This window comes from Meriones unguiculatus, chromosome 5 (assembly GCF_030254825.1).
Source record: "Meriones unguiculatus strain TT.TT164.6M chromosome 5, Bangor_MerUng_6.1, whole genome shotgun sequence".
Classification (NCBI taxonomy): Eukaryota; Metazoa; Chordata; class Mammalia; order Rodentia; family Muridae; genus Meriones; species Meriones unguiculatus.
The window spans coordinates 111,200,687-111,226,944 of record NC_083353.1 but is presented as its reverse complement, the minus strand read 5'-3'; the positions used below and the strand labels follow the sequence as shown (position 1 = coordinate 111,226,944).

The 26,258-nt window shown below is 45.9% G+C and overlaps 1 protein-coding gene across 3 annotated transcripts in view; it reads right to left on the bottom strand.

Annotated features, from left to right (window-relative positions):
* Positions 1-20,401, bottom strand: part of LOC110546046 (chromatin remodeling regulator CECR2) — a 104,364-nt gene extending 83,963 nt beyond the window's left edge. For all 3 annotated transcript variants that reach the window (XM_021632580.2, XM_060384095.1, XM_060384096.1), the window contains exon 1: positions 20,027-20,401. In XM_021632580.2, the coding sequence (XP_021488255.1) occupies positions 20,027-20,152 (126 nt within the window). In that variant the 5' untranslated portion in view covers positions 20,153-20,401. The remainder of the gene's footprint in view (positions 1-20,026) is intronic.
* Between the last annotated feature and the right edge of the window lie 5,857 nt (positions 20,402-26,258).

The window sequence follows — 26,258 nt, the reverse complement described above, 5'->3', positions numbered from 1 at the left end:
TTTTGTGTACTTAATTATATGAAAACTATTTCTTGGGGCTAGAGTGATGATGGCTCATGGTTAAGAGCATTGTCTATTTTTCCAAAGAATAGGGTTCAATTCCCAGCACCCACATGGCAGTTCACAACTGTCTGTTACTTAAGCTTTCAGTGGATCCGGCTCCCTCACACAAACATATATGCAAGACAAACACCAATGCACATTAAGTAAAAAGAAATAAACTAAACAAACAAACAAACAAAAAACCATCCCTCAATAAAACTGATTTTTAAGAAAAGGTTTGGGCCAGCCAGCCATAGTGGTGCACTTGGGAGGCAAAGACAGGGCAGCCTGGTGTAGAGTTCAAAGCCAGCTCAAACCCTGCCAGTTCCTTATTTTTAAACTTTATATAAATGGACTTATATCGTCTATATTTTTCTGCAAACTTTGAGATGGTAGTCTCACTAGTTGCTTAGGATGTTCTTGAACTCCTGGGCCCCAATGATCCTTTTCCACTGATCTCTTTGAGATGGGATGAATGAAATAGAGAACCAAGTACCAGGGTCTAGAATTTTGTGGAAAAATGGAAGGAGAAAGTCTTCAGCAAGTGGCTCTTCCATCTAGTCCACACCGAACATTCCCACGTCTTTGATCTAAGCAGATCAGTGAAACAAGCTTTCACATCTTGTGTTCATTACGTTCAATTTTTGTACTTAGGTGAGGCCCAGATGGACCTTTCACACTGCAGTGAACAGTAGGACCCAATGGACTCATTCCAAAGTGCTAAGTCTCCAACTGCAACCTTCTGTCAGTTCTCTCCACCTCATCTGCCCCATAAATTCTTTACATATACCCACTGCACAAATAATCAATGTCTCTTTCCCATTAAGACAGTGAAAATTAAATTATCCCCAAATTAAAGAATGCCTTTATATAATTCTCATCACCGAGAAATATTACTGTATCTAATGTTAAAAGCTAAATGAGGTACCACAAAAAATACCATACGCAGTCACTGAAAGACTTAGGTGTCCAATGAAGAGAGGCCAGCTAGATGGCTTAGTGAGTAAAAATGCTTACAGGGCAAACCTGATAACCTAAGAACAGACCTTTCCCCCAGTACCCCCGACCTCAACACAAGCACAGGTCATACTTTACCAACACAAACCACACACACACACACACACACACACACACCAGATTGACAAACTGCCTTAAAAAAAAAAAAGAGCTCAACCAAAATCACCGAAAGCACACGTGTGGAACACTAAGCAAATGCTGACTCCGGCTGCCTACTGACTGCTAGGCTGGGCGCTCTCAGCTCCAATCACAATTCAACCCACCGCCTTGAGCAATGGCCCCTCTTGTATAATTTTAAGTTAGAAGTAAATTATCTCTGACATCCTTCATAGCTCCTACCCTCTATAGTTCCCCAATAATGGAACAGAGAGAAAGGAAGAGAAAGGAAAGATAAATATGAACTTTCTGGAATATATTACAAATTCACTACAAAAAGACAACACACCTTTAATCCCAGCAGGGGTAGCTGATCTCTGAGTCCAATCTCTGAGTTCTAGGACAGCTGGTCTACAAGAGTGAATTCCAGGACATCCAGGGCTGCACAGAGAAACCCTGTATGGAAAACCCCAAACAAACAACAAAACTCTAGGGGCTGGGCTGTTGAAGGCTCAGAGAGTTAAGTACTGTCCTAAGCATCCCTTGTTTGCAATCCCAGCAATGAGTAGGCAGAGACAGGAGAATAAACTAGCCTGTGGGTCATGACAGCTTGTTCACAGAGGTCACATATCAGATATTCTGTAGATCAGATATTTGCATTATGATTCATAACAGTAGCAAAATTTCAGTTAGGAAGTAGCAACAAAAATAATTTAATGGCTTGGGATTCACCACAACATGAGGAACTTGTATTAAAGGGTCGCAGCATTAAGAAGGCTGAGAAACACTGATCTAGTTTAACTATTGAGCTCTAGGCTAAGGAGAGGTGGACAAGTGTTCCTAAGGATGACACCAAAGTTCCCTCTTAGTGTCAACAGGCACACACAACACTTTCTAAGAAAAAAGGAAAGGATGGGTGGTGGTGGTACACACCTTTAATCTCAGCATTCAGGAGGCAGAGTCAGGCAGATCCCTGAGGCCAGTATGGTTTACAAAGCGAATTCAGGACAGCCAGAGCTGCAGAGAGAGAGAGAGAGAAAGGGAGAGAGATAGAGAGTGCTTCACCAACATACAAAGGTGCAAGCTTGGAGGAAGGGTAATAGGGTCTGGTTTTCTAAGCCTTTCCTGAACCATTAAGGAGGTCTGTCCATATCCCAAAAAGCTCTCAGCTCAGCCCCTGTGGTCCTCCTACTTTGGTGTGCACTCAAATCACCTAGATACCATGTTTATATGCGGAACCAAATTCAGTAGCTCCAGGATGAGGCCTAGATGAAAACATGTCTCACAAGCTCACTTAAGATTTTCTGAGGGGGCTGGAGAGATGGCTCAGCGGTTAAGAGTACCACTGCTCTTCCAGAGGTCCTGAGTTCAATTCTCAGCAACCACATGGACGCACAACCATCTATGACGAGATCTAGTGCCCCCTTCTGACCTGCAGGTGTACATGCAGGCAGAACATTGTCTAGTGACTAATGTCCGTATACATGAGTTTGGGACTGGGGAGTGCGTATAAGTCAGAGGACAACTTTTTGGAATCTGTTCTATTTTAATTTTAGGCTGGCTTTAAACTTTTGAACTGACTATTTTGTGTGTGCATGCTATGTGTAACTGAAGCTAGTCCTCTCCTCCACACAGGCCAGGATTATACAGCATATGCTTTTACCCACTGAGCCAGCTCACTGGTCTCAAATCTGTATTTCTAACCGCAATTCCTGGTAACAACTCTTCTCAATGCCAAATCTGTCTTCACAATCGCATACTGAGAAACTCTAACTGAACTGTCCCACAAGGATCTTTACCTGGCCTGTTCTTCCAGGCGCCATCTCACCTAGCCTTGTTCTTTGTCCGTTCTACGGCAAAGTAAACTTTCTACTCTGCAAAGACTAGTTTCTATTTAATAAACAAATATTCACACTGTATACAGTCTATACCCTAGGACTGTTCCAAACAGATCTCATTCCTATCCCTTCCTTACACCTCAACTGCCACCATGTACAGCAAGTTTCAAACAATGTTTTAGCCTTATCCATTTATATACTTAAGAATTTGGTGTTTGGTTGGTGTTTTGGTTTGGTTTAAAATAGGGTCTCACTATGAAACCTTAGCTGGCCTGGAACTGAATTCACTGAGATGGACCTGCCTCTGCCTCCCTAGTGCTGGGATTAAAGGTGTGCACCACCACACCTGGGTTATGAAGTACCGGTTAGTTAATCTAGGGCTTCCTGTGTAACAGGCAAGGATTCCACCAACTGAGGTATACTCAACCAGCTGTTTGAACCTGACAAGGTTTCACTATGTAGCTTAGGTTAGCCATGAATTTGCAACCTACTACCTGTGCCATCCAGTTTATAGATTGTTTCTCCATGTTTCCTTATATCGAGTGATAGCCCATGTTCAGGATGGAACTTAAATTAACAGCTTACTCTTTTGCAACTCCCATCAATCTTCTAAGATGTATCTGGAATGCCTTGCAACCTCTTCTTCCACCTGTGACTGTATTCCAACCTTTCAGGATTCGACTTCTGTAGACTATCCCCTACCCCCACAAACCCCTAACAGATCTATTTCTTCTTCTGTACTGTTATATATATCCTTACAGTAACACAAAAATATGATCACACTATGTTTTTGCTGTTTGTTTTTTTTTTTTTTTTTTTTTTTTTTTCAAAACAAGGTTTCTCTGTGTAGGCTGGCCTAGAACTCTAAGATTCACCTGCCATGCTGGAGAGATGGCTCAGAGGTTAAGAGCACTGGCTGCTCCTCCAGAGGTCTCGAGTTCAATTCCCAGCAACCACATGGTGATGCACAACCATCTATGATGAGATCTAGTGCCCTCTTCTGACCTGCAGGTGTACATGCAGGCAGAACATTGTATCTGTATAAACAAACCTTTAAAAGAAAAAAAAATCCATCTGCCTCTGCCTCCTGAGCACTGGGATTAAAGGTGTGCACCGCCACATCTCTGTATTTTAGATTTTGTGTGATCTGTCTTATTCCTCCTCCCCTACCAGACTCAGAAGCTATCTTTCTAAGAGCCAAAAATTGAAAGGAAATGTAATAATATCACTATCCCAGCCAGGCTGAGGACAGAGCACTTGCCTAGCTAACAATGTCTGAGGTCCTTGGTCCCAGGTCAAACCCTGGAGTGAGAAGGATATGAGTGAAAACAGGCACAAGTCCCTCGGTTTAGTCCCAAGCTCCAGGAAATAAAAAGAAAATTGGGGGTGGCTTTGGAGAGATAGCTCAGCAATTAAGAAAACTTCCTGCTTTTCCTGAGGACCTGAGTTTGATTACTAAAACCTACACTGTGGCTCACTAAAACCATCTGTAACTCTAGATTCAGGAGCCACAACACCCTCTTCTGGTCTCCTGCAAGTACCCACATACAAATAAATCAAATTAAAATTGTATGACCAGAGGAATAGCTTGTTGGTTAAGAGTACTTGTTTTTGCAGAGGATCTGGGTTCAATTCCCAGCATTCACCTGGCAGCTCATAACCATCCCTAACTCCAGTTCCAGGCCTTCTTCTGATCTCCGACAGTATCAGGCTCCCACACATTACATATACATCCATGCAGGCAAAACAGTCAGGCACAATAACTTTAAATGAAGTATTTAAGAAAAAAATACTAGTACTAATTACCAGCTTGTTGATATCTATGTGTTGTTTCAAATAGCACTGTAACTCTAGAATAAGGAAACTATGAACTCTGCCAATGAAGACGTGAGACTCGGAGATAAGCAATTTGTCTAGACCTTGCCTATTTTGTGTACCAGTGTTACTCCAATAGGCTGTGGGGTTTTATTGTTGTTGTTCCATTTAATAGACTCTGTAGCTTTAAGTTTAAATCATCTGACCCATTTTTACCTATTACAGGGCTAATTAGCTTACTCCAACCCACTGTAAAGCTATTCCCTGAAAAACTAAAACATGCAGCACTACTCACATTTGTCAAATTATGGAAACGACCAAGATTTTCAACAAGAAAATGTTATATTTTGTTATACAATTTTTTTTCAACCATAAAGAACAAGGAACCAGTGGCATACTAGAGTGTTTGCTTTCTGTGATAGTCTGAATAAGAATGGGCCCATAAACTCAAAAGTTGGAACGCTTGGTCCCCAGTTAAGTGGAACTATTTGGGAAGGATTAGGGGATGTGACACTGTTGGAGCTATTGTCACTGAGGGCAGGCCATTCGCAGTTGTCTCTTATTTTGTACTTGCATCTCAAGATGAAGGCATGCTCTCAGCTACTTGTCCAGCACCGTGTTTGCCTGGTGCCATGTTCCCGGGCATGACAGCCATACCCTCACCCTACATAACTTTGAGCCCCAAATTAAAGGTTTTCTTTTGTAAGTTGCCTCGGTCATGGCCTTGCACTACAGCAATAGAAGAATAAGTGAGATCCCACACAAGCCCTGAAAACCTGGGCTCAGGGGCACACCACAGCATGTGTGCCCCAACCCACACTCGCATCTCACATACACAACAACAATAAATTTGAAATTAAAAATACAAAAGAAAAATAAGAATGCAGAACAAAGTTACACTGTAGTAAAATAAATGCACTGGAGATGATATTAACAAATTAAGTCAAGCACAGAGGATAATTATATTCTCCTTCATTTGTGGTTCCTACATTTTACAGATCCACAAAATCATGTATGTGTGTAGAGCACGTTATGTATGACTTCAACGCAGAGATAAAGCTGCCTAAGAGGACAATGGGGGCCATGGAAGGGGGAGGAACAAGAACGGGAGGACAGGGGAACATAAAGAAGAAAATGATTAAAATATATACATGTACAACAACCCCCTCTCTTTGGAGGGGGGATTCAAGACAAGGTTTCTCTGCGTAGCCCTGACTGTCCTATAGACCAAGCTGACCTCAAACTCAGAGATCTGCCTGCCTCTGTCTCCAAAGTGCTGGACTTAAAAGGGTGCACCACCACACTTGGCTCAAAATCCCTTAAATATTAATAATTCAGAAAAGTTTGGGGACAGCAAGATGACTCAGTGAGTAAAGTCACTTGTCACCAAGTCTGATGACCCGAGTCCAATACCTAAGACAGACACATATATTCTCATTCATCTTCTCTCTTCCTTTCTCTCTCTCTCTCTCAATATATAACAAAATTAAGTTTGAACAAAGTAGCCATGCTACTTGCATAATACAGTTCTCAGTAACCATAAGATTATTAAATGAAAATCCAGTGCCAAGGTAGGACACCTCCTAGAGGCTGCTGGGAGGGAAGGCCATCGCCACACTCCTTTTGGGTGGCCTATTGCTGAAGACCATACTGGGGTTACAGGATGTGGAAAATGAAGCTGGGACTGAACTGGAAGCTTCATGTTGCCCGAAAGTACCAACAGGCTGCTGATGGAAAACTATTACCAAGAATTTTATACTTAGCTGTGATTCATGCATGCTATTACTATGACCCTACTAAGCAGTATATGCTATAGGATTAACCAAATACTTTCTGATTAGAATTAAGGTGGCTAGATAAGGGATAAATATGGTTAAAATATATACACTATGAAATGCAATAATGAAAACCATTACTATGCATAATTACTGCATACTAATAAAACTCTTCATAAAAAAGCCAAGATTGAGGTATAGTAAACCTAAAATACTGTGGGAACCTCTCAGAATATGTGAATACAGATTGTTAACTATGTTATTACCATACCTGTTGTTACTTTCCCAAACATGACATGATTTTTGCAGTCATGGTGAAGGGAGAAGGTTCTCATTCTTAGTAATGCATGCCAATTACTAAAAGGCGAAGTGTCATACCACAACCTGGCTCACCAAGCTAATGTCTCAAAATGTTAATAATAACTGGTGAATCTAACGTCAAAAGCCAAGCCAACGCTCAATTCTGTTTGGTTGGTTGGTTTTTTTGAGAAAGGATTTCTCTGTGTAGTCCTGGCAGTTCTGTAACTTGTTCTGTAAACCAGCCTCCCTGGAACTCTCATAAGAGATTTGCCTGACTTTGCATCCTGAGTCCTGGTATAGGCATGAGCCGCCACCACTCAGTAAGTGTTTTTAAATTTCCCTATAAGGAAGGAGGGAGGGAGGGAAGGAGGGAGGGAGGGAGGGAGGGAGGGAGGGAGGGAGGAAGGGAGGGAGGAAAAGAAAAAGAAGAAAGAAAGAGAGAAAGAGAAAGACAGAGAGGGAGAGAGAGGAAGGAAGGAAGGAAGGAAGGAAGGAAGGAAGGAAGGAAGGAAGGAAGGAAGGAAGGAAGGAAGAAAACTGAAGCTCTGCAATCAGGCTAAATGAATCTTCCAAGTAAGTTTTTATTAATTATATTCAGACACTAAAAACAGAATCATTTGCTTGATTCTCTGTTCATTTGTTGTGAAGCGGGATCTATGTAGCCCTGGCTGGCCTTAACTCAGAGATCTACCAGTCTCTGTCTCCTGAGTGTTGGAATTAAAGGTGTGCTCCACCAGACCTGACACTGCCACCTTATCTAAAATGGGATCTGGGAGTGATACTACAATCCCAGCATTATGGAGGGCAGAGGCAGTAGGAACTCTGGGAGTTGGAGACCAGCCTGGTCAAGCTACATAATAGAGACCTTTATCTAATCTATCATAATTCATGCCTGTAAATTACAGCACTGGAGGCAGGGTCAAAGTTTAAGGTGGTTTTTGGCTGTCCTTGACTTGTTCTGTAGACCAGGCTGGCCTTGAACTCACAGAGATCTGCCTGCCTCTGCCTCCCCAAGTGCTGGGATTAAGGCATGCGTAACCATGCACTCTGAAAAGTAACTTTCTATACTCAGGTTCTCATTTTACCTAATGAGGATATAAATGCTGGGAAACCAACAGTCCTAGAATGGGGTAACTGCTCCCCAACATCAGGGTGTCCAGAGAAATACTGACAGAACACATGGAGCAAATTTTCAAATGCTAGCTTTTCTTAAGGAATGGGGTCTCACAACTGACCTGCTTTACTTATGCCAAAATGTTAACCACTTGGGAATTGTGATTAATTCCTTTTTCTTTTCTTGTTATGAATGTGTCTAGAGGTTGGAGAGAGAGCTCAGCAGGTTAATGTGCTTGCTGAGGACCTGAGTTCAAATCTCAAGCACCAAGATCCCAAAATATGGTTTTGAAGAAGAGAGGAAGGCACCTGATGCCCACCTCTGGCACCACTGCACACAAGTAGGTGCATACCCTCTAGCACCTTGGCATGCACACATACACACGCACACGCCAGTCAGCACGCTGCTTATGAGAGGCAATCCTAAAACATTTCCTCCCAGAATTCTACTTCTTACCGCCTTTCACAAAAAGGGCCTATCAGGGTCTGCCTCTACCTGCCTCACCGCCTCTCTACCCTCTCATCTCCTCAAACCCTTCTTCACATTCACTCAAAACACCTGCTCCAAGTCATCTATCTTTCCCTTCCAAGTAATGGAATTTTCCTGTACTTCCCTTCGGCACGGGGGAATGCAGAATTCATCTTGTGACTACTTACTGACAACACATGGCCACCTGAGTGCTTACTGACACCCATCCCTAAGGCAGACACACTCACCAGGAACTTTCCTGGACTCATTCATGTTTTACACACAGAGCCCCCGTCTAAAAGAAATCCCCAAACAAGCAAAACACAACAGTTGGCACAAAAGAATTCTAAAACCTTGCTTCCCCACTTCCTGAAATATTAAGGCCACTGAGTCTGGCAATCAAGGCTGCTGTAATGCTGCCTAAATCACTTCTACCAACCTCATTCTCTACTGAGAACTTTGTTAGCTGCTAGCCATGCTGACTTGGAATGAGCCCAACAGAACATAGGGAGATACTCTCAAAAATGAAACCAAAGTGATAATAATAGTAGTAATAGTTATTAACTGTTGTTATTATTACTATTATTATTATTGATGGCTATGGGTGCACACACCTATAATCCCAGCATTTGAGAAACAAAGGCAAGATCTCTGTAAATTTAAGGCCAGTTTAGTCTACATAGCAAGTTTAGGCCAGCCAGGACTGCATAGTAAACCCTGTCTCTAAAATGAATAAGAAGCTGGATAAATAAATAAGAAGACTCAGTGGTGAAGAGTGACTCTTCAGAGGACCAGGGTTTGATTCAAAACAGCCACAACGCAGCTCACAATTATCTGTAACTCTAGTTCCAGGGATCCAACACCTTCAAACAGACATACATGCGGGCAAAAAACTAATAATACACATACAAAATCATTTAAACGTAAAAATTAAAAAAAATAATTTTTAAAGATAGAAAGCAATTGAGGAAAACATTTGGAAGCTGACCTCTAGCCTCTACAGGCAGATGCACAGGGTCACATGTTCTGTGTTTCTGTCTCCCTGCTACACACACACACACACACACACACACACACACACAAACTACTTAGTACATGTGTATGGGATACTAGCCCAAACCAACACTACTCAAAGAATGAGCCAAAAGTCCTAGTAATTATACCAACAAATCAAATTCTCTTTTCCCTTATAAGACAAAGTTGTCTGAATTAGAAACTCCAGGGCATAAAAACCCACAAATAACGTTTCAGGAAGAGAGAAGAGACACAAAGGAAATGGAGAAGAGAAAGGATTCCCCAAAGGAGCAGATCTGTTAATTTAACACACTGCCAGGCAAATAACCTGCCCCAAGTGCCATTGTTGTAGAAACAATGATCATTCAGGGAAGGGGTGTTCATTAAAAGGAAGTGGTCAGAAAAAAAAAGAAAATAACTGTTTCAGTCAACAAGACTGCTTAACAGCTTTCTCACTTCTAAGAATTTACCCAATCCTAGAAATTATACTTCAGAGGCGATTTAAAATTAAACAGTAAAAAGTGAAGGGTTGGTATTACTGTGGCCCAATCACTGCTCTATTTCCACCCTGACTCTTTGATGTGGGACAAACAAGAGATATCAATGCATACTTGAGGTGATCACATGCTATGATCTACTACTTTCAAGTAACACATTTCCTCCAGCAAACCTACCCAGGGAAGAAAGTAGACCTGACTTAGCCCAAGAGCCTAGTGCTACAGAATCAGGGCTAAAGCTACTGCAGGGGGAAGCAGCAAAGTACATGCTATCCCCTACACCAGCCAAGTACCCTTCATGTCGGTCGGCAGAGGTCAGAGACTTTAAACAAGAAAATGAACACTAGCCCTGATGTACTGTTATGTAATTACATTTGAAGCCTATGTGTGGCTAATGAAATATAAGACATATGACACAAGAGCATTATTCTAAGAGATCATATGCCTTTGGAAAAATTCAAAGAACAGTGTATTTTTAAAAAGAAAATAAGGAAAAGCCTTTAAGCAGCAGAAGTGACTGACTTCACTGCAGCTTATTAAACGAATTCTGGGGTTTAGCTGATGCAGACCCAAAATTCTACCCCTCCTCCACACATGCCCAGAACAGTCCCTGGGATATCAGGAGTAGGGCACAACAATGGAATCAAAGAAAAAAAACAAAAGAGGGTGGTCAATTCTCAGGCTCAGTTAGAAGGGAATGTTAAGAAGGCTCAGCAGCTGGAGACGCAGCAGCCAGCGTGCTTAGCTAGCCTGGAGCCATCTTCAGGGACCAGCCCAGTGTGGGAGGGAAAGAGAAGGGGGTACAACCCAATGGTAAGATGTCAAAGATAGGTGAACACATCCTTGAAATGTTTCACATCTTTTTGTTTGGTTGGTTTTGGTTTTTCAAGAGAGGATTTCTCTGTGTCACAGAGCACTGGCTGTCTGGAACTCTGTAGACCAGACTAGCCATGAACTCAGAGATCCTCCTGCCTCTGCGTCCCAAAGCTGGGACTGAAGGCGTACAGCACCACAGTCCTGCGTGTTTTCTAAGCAGCTCCGAGCACTCCACAGCACACTTTAGTCACCATCTTCCCTCCGAATCAGAATAACCCATGTCATGTATCTCGGGGTGTGGTGGCACACGCCTTTAATTCCAGCACTCAGGACAGAGGTGGCAGTTCTCCAAGATTTTGAGAGCAACTTGGTCTACATAGTAAGACCCATTCTAGAAAGACGAGCAAAAGGGAGAAGGGGATGATTACCAAGTATCTGTTTACCAGGTTTCTGTCTGACATGTGCAGTAACAGGGTGCAACCTAAACTTCCTTCAACACTTTCTTCAGAAGCTGAACATGGGGGTGCACAGCTTTAATCCCAGCACTAAAGGGGAGACAGGCAGGCAAGACCAAGGCTAGCTTGATCTACAGGCTGAACACCAAGACTGTGAGGAGCGGAAGGCCAACCTGGACTCCACAGAGGAGTTACAGACTGGTATAAACTACAATGAGGGCACGACCTTTTTTTTTTTTTTTTTTTTTGTGTGTGTGTGTGTGTGTGTGTGTGTGTGTGTGTGGCTGGGAGGTGGTTGGACAGACCTTTAGTGCCAACACTTAGGAGGCAGAGGCTTCTGAGCTCAAGGCCAGCCTGAGATAAAAGGCTAGTTCCAGGACATCCAGGACTATATGGACAAACTCTGTCTTGAAAAAGAGAACAAGAAGAAATAACATAATTCAAGACATTCATTCTCCAGAATCCCTCCAAATATCAAGCATAAAGCATTAGTTCAGTCTGAGGACAACAGAAATAGTGAAGATGTCAACCTTCAGGTCCTATCGAAGAAGCTTATTTGCCGGTAAGTTTCCAGTGAAAGAGAAAGAGAATGTAATTGACAGGCATGCCAAGCAAGCATGGATTTGCAGCTTCTATTTGGTTAAAAGGAAAAAAAATTAACTTGTACAATTTGATTAACAATCTTGAGCCTAACCCTTACTGATGACTTATTTGCATGATTCAATGGTACCTAAAGGCAGGCATATATTCACAAACAGTCCCTCCTAGGAAATAGGCAGGAACCATCTGAAATTCCCATGCTACAAATCTGAAATCAAAGCAATCCTCCTAAGATCACAACTTCATGTCAAGGGTGAGTAAGAGCCACAACTCGGGTGCCTAATGCTTTCTGAAAATTTGTTCAGGAACTGAAATGCAGCAGTAGAGCTGGGCTTGGCCTGTAGAAGGCTGTAGATGCAACTATCAACACACTGCACTTTTCTCTTCATTGGTGGTTTTCAACCCTCTGCCAGAACTCCTCACTCTGGATCCTTAACACCACAGGAAGGCCACCTTAAGACTTTGCTATCGCCTTTACCACATGGGCTGCGTTAGCACCTGAAGGCAACCCAGCCATCATCAAGAGCTATTACTCCAACAAGTGCGTGTTCGAGGAGAGGGGAGAGCTAAGCATGCTCCTGAGGTCTCCGCCCTAGAATCAGATCACTGAGGCAGACCCTGACACCAAGGAAATGCTGAAGCTTCTGGATTCAGCAGTCTCTCCAACCTGCAGGTCATTCAGCCTACAGTCGGGATGAATTTCTAAACACCACACAGAGCCATTTAAATCTGCAGTTGTTTTCCATAAATCTGAAAACAAAAAAGAAAGAAAGAAAGAAAGAAAAAAATAAAAAAAAATAAAAAAAGGACTTTGCTATCAAGGGCTTTACTACCCAAGTTGAATTTTAGGCTTTCCTATGCTCCAGAAAATGAAGCAAAGCTCAAGTTAGAAGGCAAGCCAAATACCAAATCAACATGGAGTGCCCTTCAGGAACAAGAAACTGTTTAACTGTGTAACTGTAGGGGTCCCCACTTCTCTGAAGCTCCCTGTGGTATTAAAAAAAAAAAAGCAGGGGGTTGAGGGGTTGGGGGGTGCGCAGGAAGTTAGGAAGCCTTCCCTGTTAAAATGCTGGCATAAACAGGACCCAAATTGCATTGTGGATTTGCCCTTCTACAACTCACATCCTGTCCTCCTTTTCCCTCTACACAGAAAGGGGGATTCTGACTCTTCCAAAGATGGAAAGATGTTTACAAAAAAAAAAAAAAATCTTCTGAAAGCTGCACAGAGAAACACTGGGGAGGGTAAGGAAGAGGAACTTCTTTAGACCAAAATAATACACAACTGTAACGGATGACAGCTACAAGTTCTAGGCCACCCTGGGATACACAGTACATTTTTTTTTAATGTACATTGGTGTTTGACCGCATGTATGTCTGCATAAGGGTGTCAGATCCCCTGAAACAGGAGTTACGGACAGTTGTGAACTACCATGTGGGTGCTGAGAACTGAACCCGGGTCCTCTGGAAGAAAAGCCAGTGCTCTTAACCGTTGAGCCATCTCTCCAGCCCCGAAGTATATGTTTTACATTAAATACACTAGTACGTAGTATGAAAACACACACATACACACACAAAATCTTAAATCATTTTTTAAACTTGTTTTGCTTCTTTCTGCTGAGGCTGGAGAGATACACAGTGGTTAAGACTACTTGCTGTTCTTCCAGAGAACCCAGGTTCAATTCCAAGCACCCACATGCTGGCTTGCAGCCTTCTGCTCCATCCTCAGAGGATCCTACATGGTCTTCTGACATCTGCAGGCACCGGACAGAGACATGCCTGCACACAGGCAAAACACCTATACGCATAAAAACAAGGAGTAATTTTTTGAACTGTCTTTTGCGTCTGTTTTTGAGACTGGGTCTTCCATAGTCCTGGCTGGCTTATGTAGCCCAGGCTGGCCTTGAATTCAAAGAGTGCTATGCTCCAGAGTGCTGGAATTAAAGGCATGCAGTCCCATCTCTAAAGCATTTTAAGACATTTGCCTTAGTTCCACTCAAAGGCTCTCAGCAAGCCATCCCTCTCCCTCTCTCAAGCTCAAGTAGCTATCACTCAGCATGACCGTTAGCAAGCCTCCCTCGACTGCATCATTTCTATTTTGTCCATTAAGAAGTGGGCAGGCACTTTTGAAACTTTACTTTTATTTTGTGTTGGCTGGGCATGGTGGTACACACCTTTAATCACAGCACTTGGGAGGCGGAAGACAGCCTGGTCTACATAGTGAGTTCCAGGAAGACCAGGACTAAACAGAAAAAGCCTGTCTCAGAAAACTAGACTAATATTTATTATTTACTTCGTGTATGTGCACACGTGTGGAGGTCAGAGGAAAACCTGAAAGGGTCAGTGCTCTCCTCCTATCTACCATGTTGGCCCAAGGTATAAAATTCAGGTCTTCAAGCTTGACAGGAAACTCCTTTATCCACTGAGGCATCCACCCAGACGGCAGGTATTTTTGGGTTACACACATAGCTGTACCTTTACCAGATAGTGCTCTGCCTAGCACACAGATGCTTCATAAACATGTCAATAGAAATTATTACCTTAACATGTGCTTCGTGGTCCTGTGACTAAGCCAGACAGAAAGATCCCGAAGCCCACCAATAATAAGAGTCTAGACCAGAACATAGCACGACTGACATCCATGGACAAACAATCAGAAAGAAACTGTCTTCTGCAAGCGGGACTGAAGCTGAATAAATGCTGCTGTAGCTGCACTGGTGCAGGAGAATGCTGCACCAGGGAAGATAGTGAATGGACTGACAACCCTGAGGTTGCCAAAATCTCTGATTAAATGTGTAAGCTGAGTAAAAAAGAAAAAGAAATTATTACCTTAACTTGACTCTCTTTACTTCAGAGGGTTTAAAAATGATCTCCTGCAGGCAAGGGGACTCACATAACACAGCACTCTGGAGGCGAAGGCAAGAGAACTGTACTAAGTTCTAAGGCAGCCTGAGTTACAGAGTAAAATCAACCTTGTCTCAAAAGTAAAATAAAAAAGCTAGGCAGTGGTGGGGCAGGCCTTTAGTCCCGTGGCATTCAGTAATAAAGGAGCATGTAGATGTCTAAGTTTGAGGCCAGCCTGATCTACAAAGTAAGTTCCAGGATAGCCAGGGCTACATAGAGAAACCCTGGCTCAAAATACAAAATACAAGAACAAGAAAGAAAAAGAATTTGATTAAAGTGCTAAGTTTAATGCCTACCCTGACTACTTTTGTTCCTGTACACAAAATCTATTACCCATCCCTAAAACAGCTGATAAAACTAACTTATGCTTCATAGAAGTTTTGTTACTTCTATTGATTATAATTTGTGGCTCATTCTTTTGACAAAGGGGCTAGAAACATAGAAATACCGAGGACAAAATACAAAGCTCTATACATACTGGCCCCACATCACCCCTCCGAGTGCAGGACTTCAGCCACACCCAACCAACAGGAAGAAGACTCAAGGTGGGCAAGGTTAAGGCTAAAAAACCAAGAATCTCAGGAAAGAAGCTGAGCAGCCGTGGTGCACCCCTTTAATCCCAGCGCTTGGGAGGCTGAGTCAGGGGATCTCTATGAGTACAAGGCCAGTCTGGTCAGGAGTTCCAGGACAGCCAAGGATACACAGAGAAACCCTGTAGGGGACAGGGAAGGATCTCAGTTAAGAAAGATTCCTTAAATTTTGATCAGGTTGTCACAACTATACAAACCACTCAAATCCATGTAAACATTCCACACATCCACATGGCTAACCACTCCAGCCTTGTACCAGCTCTGTCATGATGAACATTCATTCACTCTCTCTCTCCTCTCCCCTTTCTCGCTCTCTCTCCTCAACCTTCCTAATGCTTCAACCCCTTTAGAACAGTTCATGTTGTGGTGACCCCCAACCACACAATTATTTTTGTTGAGGCTGGAGCGATGACTCAGGGGTTAAAAGCACTGGTTGCTCTTCCAGAGAGGATCCAGGTTCACAACTGTCTTTAACTCCAGTTTCTGGGGATCGTACTCCCTCACACAGACACATACACGCAAAACCAATACAATAAAAATTTTTTTAAAAAACTGTTGCTACCTCATAACTGTAATTTTGCCGTTAAGAATAATAATCTGCATTTTCTGATGGTCTCAGGCAACCTCGCTGAAAGGGTCATTCAACAAACCCCCAAAGAACTGCTGCTCTATGAAGTTATGGAAAATCATTGCCTTCCATTGCCTTATTTCAACTTGAAACAAGTACTAGATGTATCTTTCTTAGTTTCAAATCAGGGAAAAACAACTAACCTAATCCACTACAATATTAAATGCAAAGTACGTAGCTTTAGCTAAATCATATGGAACTGGATTCTATTGGGTAAAGTGGCCAAAAAGGGCCAAAGTATGAGCTCCTTTGATGAATAAATGGTCATGCCTATAACCCAAACTACTAAGGAAGCGGAGGTAAGATTGAAGGCTTGCTTGCTTAGCTACTTACTCACCAACCCTAGCTCTAAGAGAGACTCTGGGGGGGGGGGGTGTCCAAGAGATGGCTCAGAGGTTAGGAGCACTGGCTGCTCTTCCAGAGGTCCTGAGTTCAATTCCCAGCAACCACATGGTGGCTCACAACCATCAGATCTGGTGCCCTCTTCTGGCGTGCAGGTGTACATGCAGAGAGAACATTGTATACGTAATAAATAAACATTTAAAAAAGAAAAAGGAAAAAGAAAAGCTAGGGTTGTAGCTCAATGCCTAGCATATTAAAACCCTGGGTTTAGTTCCATTACACCAAAACACCCCAAACACAGTAAGTGTTCAATGGTAACTACTGAAGGCAGCGTCTTTAATCTATTAATGCCTAACTAAACCTTAGTCTCTTCAGAAAACTAAAAGTAACACCTGATCTACAACACAAACCTATTAGGAAAATAGGAATTTCTAAATATGTTAACAGAAGACTTTTACCCAAGTGTCAGGGTACAATTTTAGCTGCCCCCCCCATTGAAGACTTACTTATTTCAATTCATTTATCTGTATTTTGTTAAAAATTAAGCTTTGTGTAATATTCGTATGTTTTTTTAAAACCAGGAAGGAAAAGTATGGCAAACTTTGGGTATTCCAGCAAGTGCTCAACTCCGAGCTACACTCCTCCCGTGAACAAAGAATCTGAACAACTGAAAGTTGTTATTAGGTTATTATATTAGTTGTTATAAGGGTTATTTATTATTATACCCTTAGATTTTTGTTAGGATTGTTTGAGAACATTTATTTTGGGGCAGCAACACACAAGTGTTTAAGCTTACCTTAAAATGAAAAGCAAAAAATGCAGGGTTCTTGGGAGACACAGGCAGAGGATCTCTGCGAACTGGAGGCCAGCCTGGTCTACATAGTGAGTTTCAGGCCAGCCACAGCTAAATAGTGAAACCCTTGTCTCAAAAAAAAAAAAAAGAAAGAAAGAAAAGAAGATGGAAGAAGAAGAAAGGGGCTGGGAAAGACTGTGGTACAGTGCCTACCTAGCATGTATGAACACCCTGAGTTCAATACACAGCACAACACACCGAAAAGTATGTTGACACTTCCGAAGAAAGAATCAGTTTAAGGTTAAGAGAGCACAAAAATCTCTCTCCGTGAAAAAACAAAACCACCCATACTGCACAGAGACCTGCTCTCTAGGTGGGAGGTGTTGGCCTCTTACAGAACAGCAGCAAGAATCCTGGAGCCTTTCACCCAGCTGAGAGTCTGCTTCACCTGGAACAGAAACCAGCTCCTTAAAGATTCGGCTTCCTAAATTTTCTATGCACCCAAGGATTCAGACTAGAAAAAGGGGTAAAATGGGATTTTTCACATGACTGGAAACTGGCTTCCTAAAGGTCTAACTTTGACCATTGCTTGTTTATAGTTTTTCAAGGTGTAATTGAGACTATGTGGTCTTCCCATGTGTCCACCAGGTACATTCAAGCTCAGCACTGGGGTGTTTTTACACTGCACTGCACGGGCTAACCAATAAACTAGTTGTTGTTTTAAAAATAAATAAATAAATAAACACATTCACTGACGGGGTCTTTGGGAAATTCTTCATTGTTGATGGATCAGAGTCAAATTTCTTAGAGAATTAGAATTTCAGATAATTCAACGTTTAGTAACTACTCAAAACCCTTAATTAAATACTGGAGCTTCAAGAGGGAAAAAGCATTATCATTTATAACACACTTTTATCATCATCTCCATAGGAGGGGAGAAAAGGGTGGTATCTGAAGTATGTACATTAACGGACAGAAGTGTCTCTTCCAAAAACGCTTAGAAGAGATGGATCCCTGTGAAGGAAATGGTGCCAGGCCTGACAACCTGATTCTTGAGGCTCTCACCAGGGAAGGGGGAGAACCAATTCCTCACATTGTCCCTCTGGCCTCCCCAAGCGCGCTGACACTTGCACACCCACACAATTTTTTCTTAACCACTAGAATAAAAAGACACCATGTCAAGTAGACATGGAAAGGACAGTAACAGCTCACATTTCCTAGAGGAATCAGGCTTCACCCAATACCAAGAAACCCAAGATTTACAACTTAGCATAGAAATCAGAGGTTACTCTTAAGTATTTTGAGTATAATTAAGGCAAAATGAGTTTCCTCTACTTTTCCACTAACAAAATGGGAATACAAGGACTTAGAAAGCTGGCATTTTCCCCAACAGTACTGTTCTTCAGTCAATTTACTTTCTCTTGATAAAGGAAAACGAGCTGGGGACAAGTTTACCAGCACCCAAGATGGCACTGTCACAAGCAACACCCCTACACAAACACACACACGGCAGCCACCATTTTGAACAGAAGGATTTAATTAAGACTACTCAGGATTTCAAACCAACGACAAGGAAACGCAGGACGTCAGAATCTTTAAGCATCTCTTCCCCCGTAAGATTCCTTAAATTGTTCATCTCTGCAGTCCTAGTTCATTACAAAATCAAATCACAAAAATGTTCGTTACATCACGTTCAAACTTTGTAAACAAACGCGCTGAGGTTGTGTGAAATCCACAAGTTACATTTCCCTAAAACCTGGAGAAGCCCACAGCCTGGAGAACCCTACCAACCAACCTATTCACATTGTTTTAAAAGTACCTCCAAAAGCCAACGAGTGGCCCCAGCTTCAGACTGCATTCCTCTTCGTTCTCCTAACCTAGCCCTTTGATCGTTTTAATTTTCCGATTTCATTAACTCTGCAACAGAAGTTCCCACGCTTCATTCATAGCAGAAGCCAGTGATATTTCTGCAAACACAACGGACTTAAAAATAAAGGTGGGCAAAGACCTCAGGAGTCAACAAATTAAAAAAAAAAAAAAAAATCAAGACTCGTGGGGGTGGAGGGGCAACCACAACGGCCAGACCTTCCAAATAAATGGCTTTAACTTCAACTGCGAAGCCGTCCACAGAGCTGAAAACAGCAACTGACCAGCAGTTCCGTGTACCTTTGTCCCAAGGAAGAAGGTGGCTAAGTCACCACACTGACGACCACAGAAGAGAAAGCAACGCAACCTGCCAGCCAATCACCTATTTCACGCCGCCTTCCAAAAAAATAAAAGTCAGGATGCTGCTCCGGACCGTTTCCCGCATTCCCGCCACCTTCCTCGCCGCTGGGACCCTCCGATCTCTGTCCAGGTCTCACAAAGCCTCGGGTCCCGAGAGCACCTTCGGCCTGGCCAGAAAGCCATCCCTGTTCCTCCTCGCTCGCCCGGGGGAATAATGGTGGCGAGATCGACTCCGGAGAGAGAGAGGACGAGAGAGCGAGCGAGCGAGCTCCCCGAATGCGGAGGCTGCGCGCTCCTCGGAGGAGGGAGGGGGACCCCAAACTTTCCCTCCACACACAGCCGCGGCGCCCCGGGCGCTCCCCCGAGAGCGCCAGCCCAGGCCCCATCCCGCGCCTGCCCGAAGTTGACTGGAAGCGCCCGAGAGTTACGGGCCTCGGCGGGTCGGCCGAGCGCGCCCCGACCCCCGAGCCCCGCCGGCCCAGCCCCGGGGCCGCTCCCTCCCGGCCGCCGCGGGGGGCCCCCCGCACCCCGTCCCGGTGCCCGCGGGCCCCGAGCCCCCCGCGCCCCCAGGCCGGGCCCGAGGCGTCCCGGGAGAGCCCCCCCGGGTCCCGCGCCGACAAAAGCGGGCGAGGGCGCGCGGGGCGCCGGGGTGCCGCCAGCCTCGTGCCCGCGGAGGGGCGCAGCGCCGCGGCCACTCACCTCGATCTCGAAGTCGGGCAGGCGGAACGCCGTGCGAAAGAGCGAGCAGAAGTGCGCGATGGCCGGGACTTCCCACCAGGAGCGGAGCTCGCCCAGCCCGGCCGCGCCGCCTTCCTCCGGGCACATCTCCCCGCCGCGCTCGCTCGCTCGCCCGCCCGCCCGCTCGCTCGCTCCGACTCCCGCAAGCGCCTCTTCTCCCGCCGCTCGGCGTGAGCTCGGGCTGTGAGGCTCCGGCGCGCCGGGCGGGCGGGGGTGGGGGGGGAGCGGCGGGCCGAGTCGCTCAAGCGGCCGCTGCTCGGGCAGCCGCCGGGGGCCGCGCGCTCGCCCCGTCCCGCCGCGGCCCGTGCGGCCGCCCCCCGGGTCCCGTACAATATAATCCACTCAAGCGCCGGGGAAAACAGATGGGGCTGGGGGTGGCGGGGGGGAGTGGGGTGGGGAGGGGGGCCAGGCCGAGGCCTGGGGGAGGGGCCGCCCACGAGGAGGGGGCGGGGCCGGCGCGCACCACAACAACAACCCCGCCCCCACCCGGGCCGCGGACAGCTGCGCTCGGAGGGGGAGGGGAGCGGGCCCGCTGCGCCCCGGGAGGGGCCGCGGGTGACGCGGGATCCGGGGGCGGGGGGGGGGGGAGAGCCGCTCCCCGCGCGCGATCGTGGGCCCTCGCGGGGCGGCTGGGAGCGGCGCCGTGCGGGGCAGGTGCCCGAGGCCGGGGGATGGGGTGGGGGGGTTTAGGCGACTTGGGTGACGGGAGACAATAAGGGGGGGTCTCTCTCTCCCCCACCCCCACACGTGGCCTCGGTGGTCGAGTCCTCCTTTAAAGGGCCCGCTGGGCGGCGGCGGGGCTCTCGCTCGGGGCGAGCCCCGGGGGTGCGCACGTGCGGGGCGCCGCCGGACGGCGAGTGGGGCCGTCCACGCCGGGGTGGGGGGGGACGGGAGGCGCTCTCCACCTGTTCTCTCTCTCTCTTATTCCGCCTGAGAACGGGACTCCGGGGAGCGCCCCACTTCTCCTGGGGAGGAAGGTGGCGGGGCCGGTTGGGCTGCCACCGAGGAGGATGGAGTGTGGCGGGAAGGGGGGGGGAGAGGCACCAATCAGCGGCCTAGCGGGAAGGGCAGTCCCCCCCACCCCACCTCCGGGGACAGACACGTGCGGACGCCCGAGAGGACTTAAGAGCCCTGCGACCGACCGCCTGAGCCGGGCCCGCGGGGCGCAGGGACTCACAGTGTGGCCTGGGGGGGCCTGGGGGAGGGGATGGGGAAGAGCCCCGGGGCCGAGGGAATGGGCTCCGGGAGGAGGGGGCCCGGGCCCAGGGCTTTAGAAATGTTAACTGCCCGTTCAGGACGCTGGAATTCTGCTAAACCGGAAGGGGGGGGAAGCACCTCCGAAAACCAAAGCCAGAAGTTGGGAAGAGCAGCGTCCGAGCCTCCGCGGCTGGTCCTGGTCATCGCGCTTGGGCACTTTCCACTCTCCTGCCGGGCGTCCCAGCTGGTTCTCCGGTCGGCTCCTCGAGAAACGCCGCCGCTGACGTGCACCCCCAATGTAGCTGTTCGCTGAGCGACAGGCACGGCCCTGGACAGGAGAATAGCAAGCGTGAGGAGCCAGTTTGTCCGAGAGATGCAGACGTGAGCTGCCTGGGCAGTTCCCCCTGCCTCCTCCCTCACCTAGTCTGGTCATTTTGAATAACCTCTTGTGCCTTTGTAAGGCGGCACTTAGGAACACTGAAACGCGTAAGCTAGGTCGAAGTGTGTCGTTTGTGACCCAACTACTCTTAAGCTACTCATCCTCGTGCACACCGACCTGTAGGTGGGAGTTAGCAACCCCTAGACGCTATCTGTCCCTCATTTATTTATTAATTTATTTATTATTTTTATTTTATTTTAGTTTGTATTTTTAATGTCTTTAAAGCTCAGCTACTCTGTAGATCCCTCATGGATAGGTGCGGGGGTGGGATTCCACAGGCCTCTGTGGAATTCACACTATGTCCCCGCAGTGTTCCATGGACGTTTTGGTTTGTGATGAGGTTTCCACTCTGTAGCCCAGGCTGGCCTCGCTCTTGATCTGGAGCCTCCATTTTGGCTTTCTCTGAACCGCTGTGCTCTTCGGGCACCCATGCCCTTTTCCTCTGAAAAGGGTCTCATAAAGGCAAGCTAGCAACCAGCTCTCTCCAGAGTGTCCCCTTGAACCAAGTCTTCTGCCCACGCTCCAGGGCATGTCCCGGGTGCTGTTGCGTTTCTTCTCACCCGTGTTCCAACTGTTCCCTCCTTCCTCCCTGCTCTCCTGGCCGTCTTCTCACTTCTGTCTTTACCTTTTCTCATCATCTAACCTTAGCTGGCATCTCAGTTGCCATGACTGGCCAGCCTCGGAGCACTAAGTTAGCAAAACCAGGAAGCAGAAAGGTAAAAGGTTTTGCTACTCCATAATCACTGTGGTTACTTGAATGCTCATTTCAGGCACTTACCCCCATTGTAAACTCTCCTTTTCATCCTCCACACCGTCAGAAGTCCTAAAAACAACAGCCGATGTCAAACTGGAGGTGCTGTACTTTCACCCTTACAGGGGCCTCAGCCGTCATGACCTCCTGTAAGTGGACGTGCTCTGAGGCCAGGGGCTTCTTAAGCATCCCACATGGGTTCATGTGAGGCAGATCAGCCACAGAGCACTGTGTTACGTAAATGTTCAGCATGGCTCTGCAGTTTGGACCTGCTTCCTGTCTCTGCCCTCCTAACCACCCAGAGTTAACACCTCTGCCTCTCCTTACTGTCGGGCCCCATCCAGGCCCCAGAGTGAAAGAGACAAAAGGGTCTTAGGTCTGACCCAGTGGATTAGACTGGCACTGAACAGCTACTTCTTGGAATTGCTGGATCCTGGATCCTGGTCCCAGCTCTGAATATTTGTTTCATCTTTTCCCTGGTGCTTACCTGCTTCAGACCTGTTTCCTGGCCTAATTTGGAATCTAGAATAAGGACCCCTGTGTGAATGCCTGACCACTTGCCCTCTTTGAATCTGCCCTTGCTTCTGAGTGCAGCCACAGTGCTGATTGTTCTCTGGTCACCGGGCTTAGCATCTTCCTCACACCATGTCTCACTCTAGTTCTTAGTTCTCACTCTACTCATCAGCCAGGGCCTTTAACCCCCAGTACCCTGATGGGGGTGGTTTTTGTTTTCTTGTTCTCATTTTGCATTGTTGTTTTGCGAGACAGGGTTTTGTTTTTGTTTTTGTTTTCTGTGTAGCCTTGGCTGTCCTGGACTCACTTTGTAGGCCAGGCTGTCCTCGAACTCATAGAGATCCGCCTGCCTCTGCCATAGTGCTGGGATTACAGGTATACAATACCATACCCCACTTATTTTGAATTTTTAAGACATAGTTTCATTGTGTAGTACTGGCCACCCCGGAACTTGCCTTCTAGAACAGGCTGCCCTCCAACACACAGAGATCAGCCTGCCCCGTCATCCCAAGTGCTAGGATTAAAGGTGTAGTTTTGTAGCACAACCCTGCCCAGCTCTGAGTCAGAGCTGCCAGATCTGCTAATCTGCAAAAAAAAAAAAAAAAAAAAAGTTTAATTAAATTTAATTCAGTCATATTATTCACTTGCTGAAAATACAATGATAAGGGTGGTTAAATGTTCCCTGGCTGTGCAAGCCAAGCACCCTGAGTTTGATCCCTGGAACCAACGAGAAAAGAAAAAGCCAGATGTGGTAATGTGTGTTTGTGATCCCATCACTCCTACTGGTAAGATGGCGGGAACCGGAGAGAATTCCTCAGACACTTCTGGGCCAGATAGCCTGGGGAGCCAGTCAAAAACTATAAGAGCAAAACCTTCCCTTAAAAAGTGAGTTGGAGGCCAGATGTGTTGAAACGCGCCTTTAATCCCACACTCAGGAAGAGCTCTGCTGACCATTACACTAAGCTGGTCTACTTATCAATTTACAAGCCTACTTGAGACCTTGTCTCAGAGAAATTAAAAAAAAAAAAAAAAAAAAACCTTTGTCCTCTGATCTCCACACATGAGTTGGGGCATGCACACGTGATAGCACATATCATATATACACCACACATATGCACAATGCAAAATGAATTTTAAAAAAATCAAAGGCTTATCTTTTGATCGTTGAGAGAAAGTTCCAAATCTGGCAGATGCTTATTGAAGACCTGCCAAACTTGGCTTTAACCTGCCTTTTTAGCTTTTTCTGCCACTAACACCTCCACCCTTTCCCACCAGGAATCCTCTCCTGCTGCCAAGCAGGTTCACTCCACTGCAAGATGGATGGCCTCGCCTCCTCTTTTGATCATGCCTTTCAATTGCCTGGAAAGACTACTCACGTGACTTCTAAGCATGACGTGCTCAAAGCTCCCGTCCTTGATGTAACTCCTGAAACACCTTAATTTAAGGGTGTTGCGGGTACTCTTACACAAGACATTTCGCGTTGCATGATTCGCTTTCCAAACCCTTGTGCCTTTCTTTCCTTCTCTTGTTGATTTTGCAGTTACCTGACTCTTGTCATTGCCTTTTCTTCTCAACGAGACTTTTCAAGAAAAGCTTCCCTACGTTCACCAGTTATCTAATGATGGTGTGCCTGATGGCATACACCACAAGAAACTGAGGAACGCTGAGTGCAGAGCCGGCCCACTGCCATCCACAGCCCTTCTGCTCTCGGGCATAGGCCCGCTCACACACAACCAGACAGGTTATAGGTCCTTCTCGGCAAACTTTCCATCTCTCTACCAGCTCTGTTCTCATTTTGCCACATGCTATCTGATGCTTACATCTAACAATATAAGCATCAGAAAATGAAAAACCTAGGGTTACTGGACATGGTGGCACATGCCTTTAATCCTAGTACTTGGGAGGTAGAGGCAGGCAGAGCTCTGATTTTTAAGGCTAGCCTGATCTACATAGTGAGCTACAGGCCACTCAGAGCTACGTGATGAGATACTGTCTCAAAACAAACCCTATATGTAAGGATGTGGCCCAATGTATAACACTTGCCTACCAGGCCCTGGGTAACATAACACTACAAAAGCAAAAAGACAAATAACCACCTTAATTTTATTTTTATTTATTTGTGTGTGTGTGTGTGTGTGTGTGTATGTGTGTGTGTGTGTGTGTTGGGGGCTGTTTTTCGATACAGGGTTTCTCTGTGTAGCCTTCGCTGTCCTAAAAGTCACTCTGTAGACCAGGCTGGCTTGAACTCACGGTGGTCTACCTATCTCTGTTCCCAAGCGCTGGGATTAAAGGCATGTGCCATTGTGCCTGGCAATTTTTACAAATAAATTTTCCTTTTTTTTTTGGTTGATCTCGGCGGTACATGCTGTTTTGTTTTGTTTTGTTTTGTTTTCAAAACAAGATGTCTCTATGTGGTGCTGGCTGTCTAGGAACTCACTCTGTAGAGCAGGCTGGCCTGGAACCCACAAAGATCTGCCTGCCTCTGCCTCCTGAATGCTGGATTAAAGGTGTGCTCCACCAAGGCTGGCCCAAATCGGGCCACATCTGACAGGCAACTGTGGTCTCTTTTGATGCTGTTAGGCCTAGAATCCAAGGCCTAGACTCATGCTAGGCAAGGGTTCCTCCACTGCCCTAGAATACTGCTTTAACGCCACACACACAGTGGTTTAAAGAGTGGTTTAAAGGTTGTTAAACTTAGTACTGGGTGTTGGGGATGTCTTTCCTTCCATGTGTCCCTCTTTGATTCAAAACTGATGTCCGCACAAAGCCCTAGAGCCCACACTCCGCACAAAGAAGAATGAAAGAGACCCCTCATCAGATTTTGTTGCCTGCTACATCTCCTACAGACTGCACTGGAAAGCCAGCGACTCGTGCCCTGCATTGCTTATTCCCTGTTTATGCTTCTCCGCTCTGAAACTCCTCCCTGAATTCCCGGAGTCTCCAGCCCAAGCCTGTCTCATTATGACACCTCCTCTTGTTCCTGACACCAGGTCAAACAGCTTTGTAGCATCTCAATCCCCAGTGCCATTCAGAAGCTGGTGAATCCTAATGAGTTCTCTCCTAATCTCTTCTCAAAGGAGCTGTGATTCTTAATTTCTCCAACTTTCCTTTTAATTATTTTAGCTCCTTGTGCCATTCCTTTGGCCTCGGATCATCCCTACTCAGTTTAAAGGTCACGTTACTTTGGTTGACAAAAGTGTCCAGGGTCGTATACATCTGGCCTCAAACTCCTTAACCAGGCCCAAGTTGTCCCTGTTGCATTTCGTTTAAGATTTAATCATACATTTAGGTAA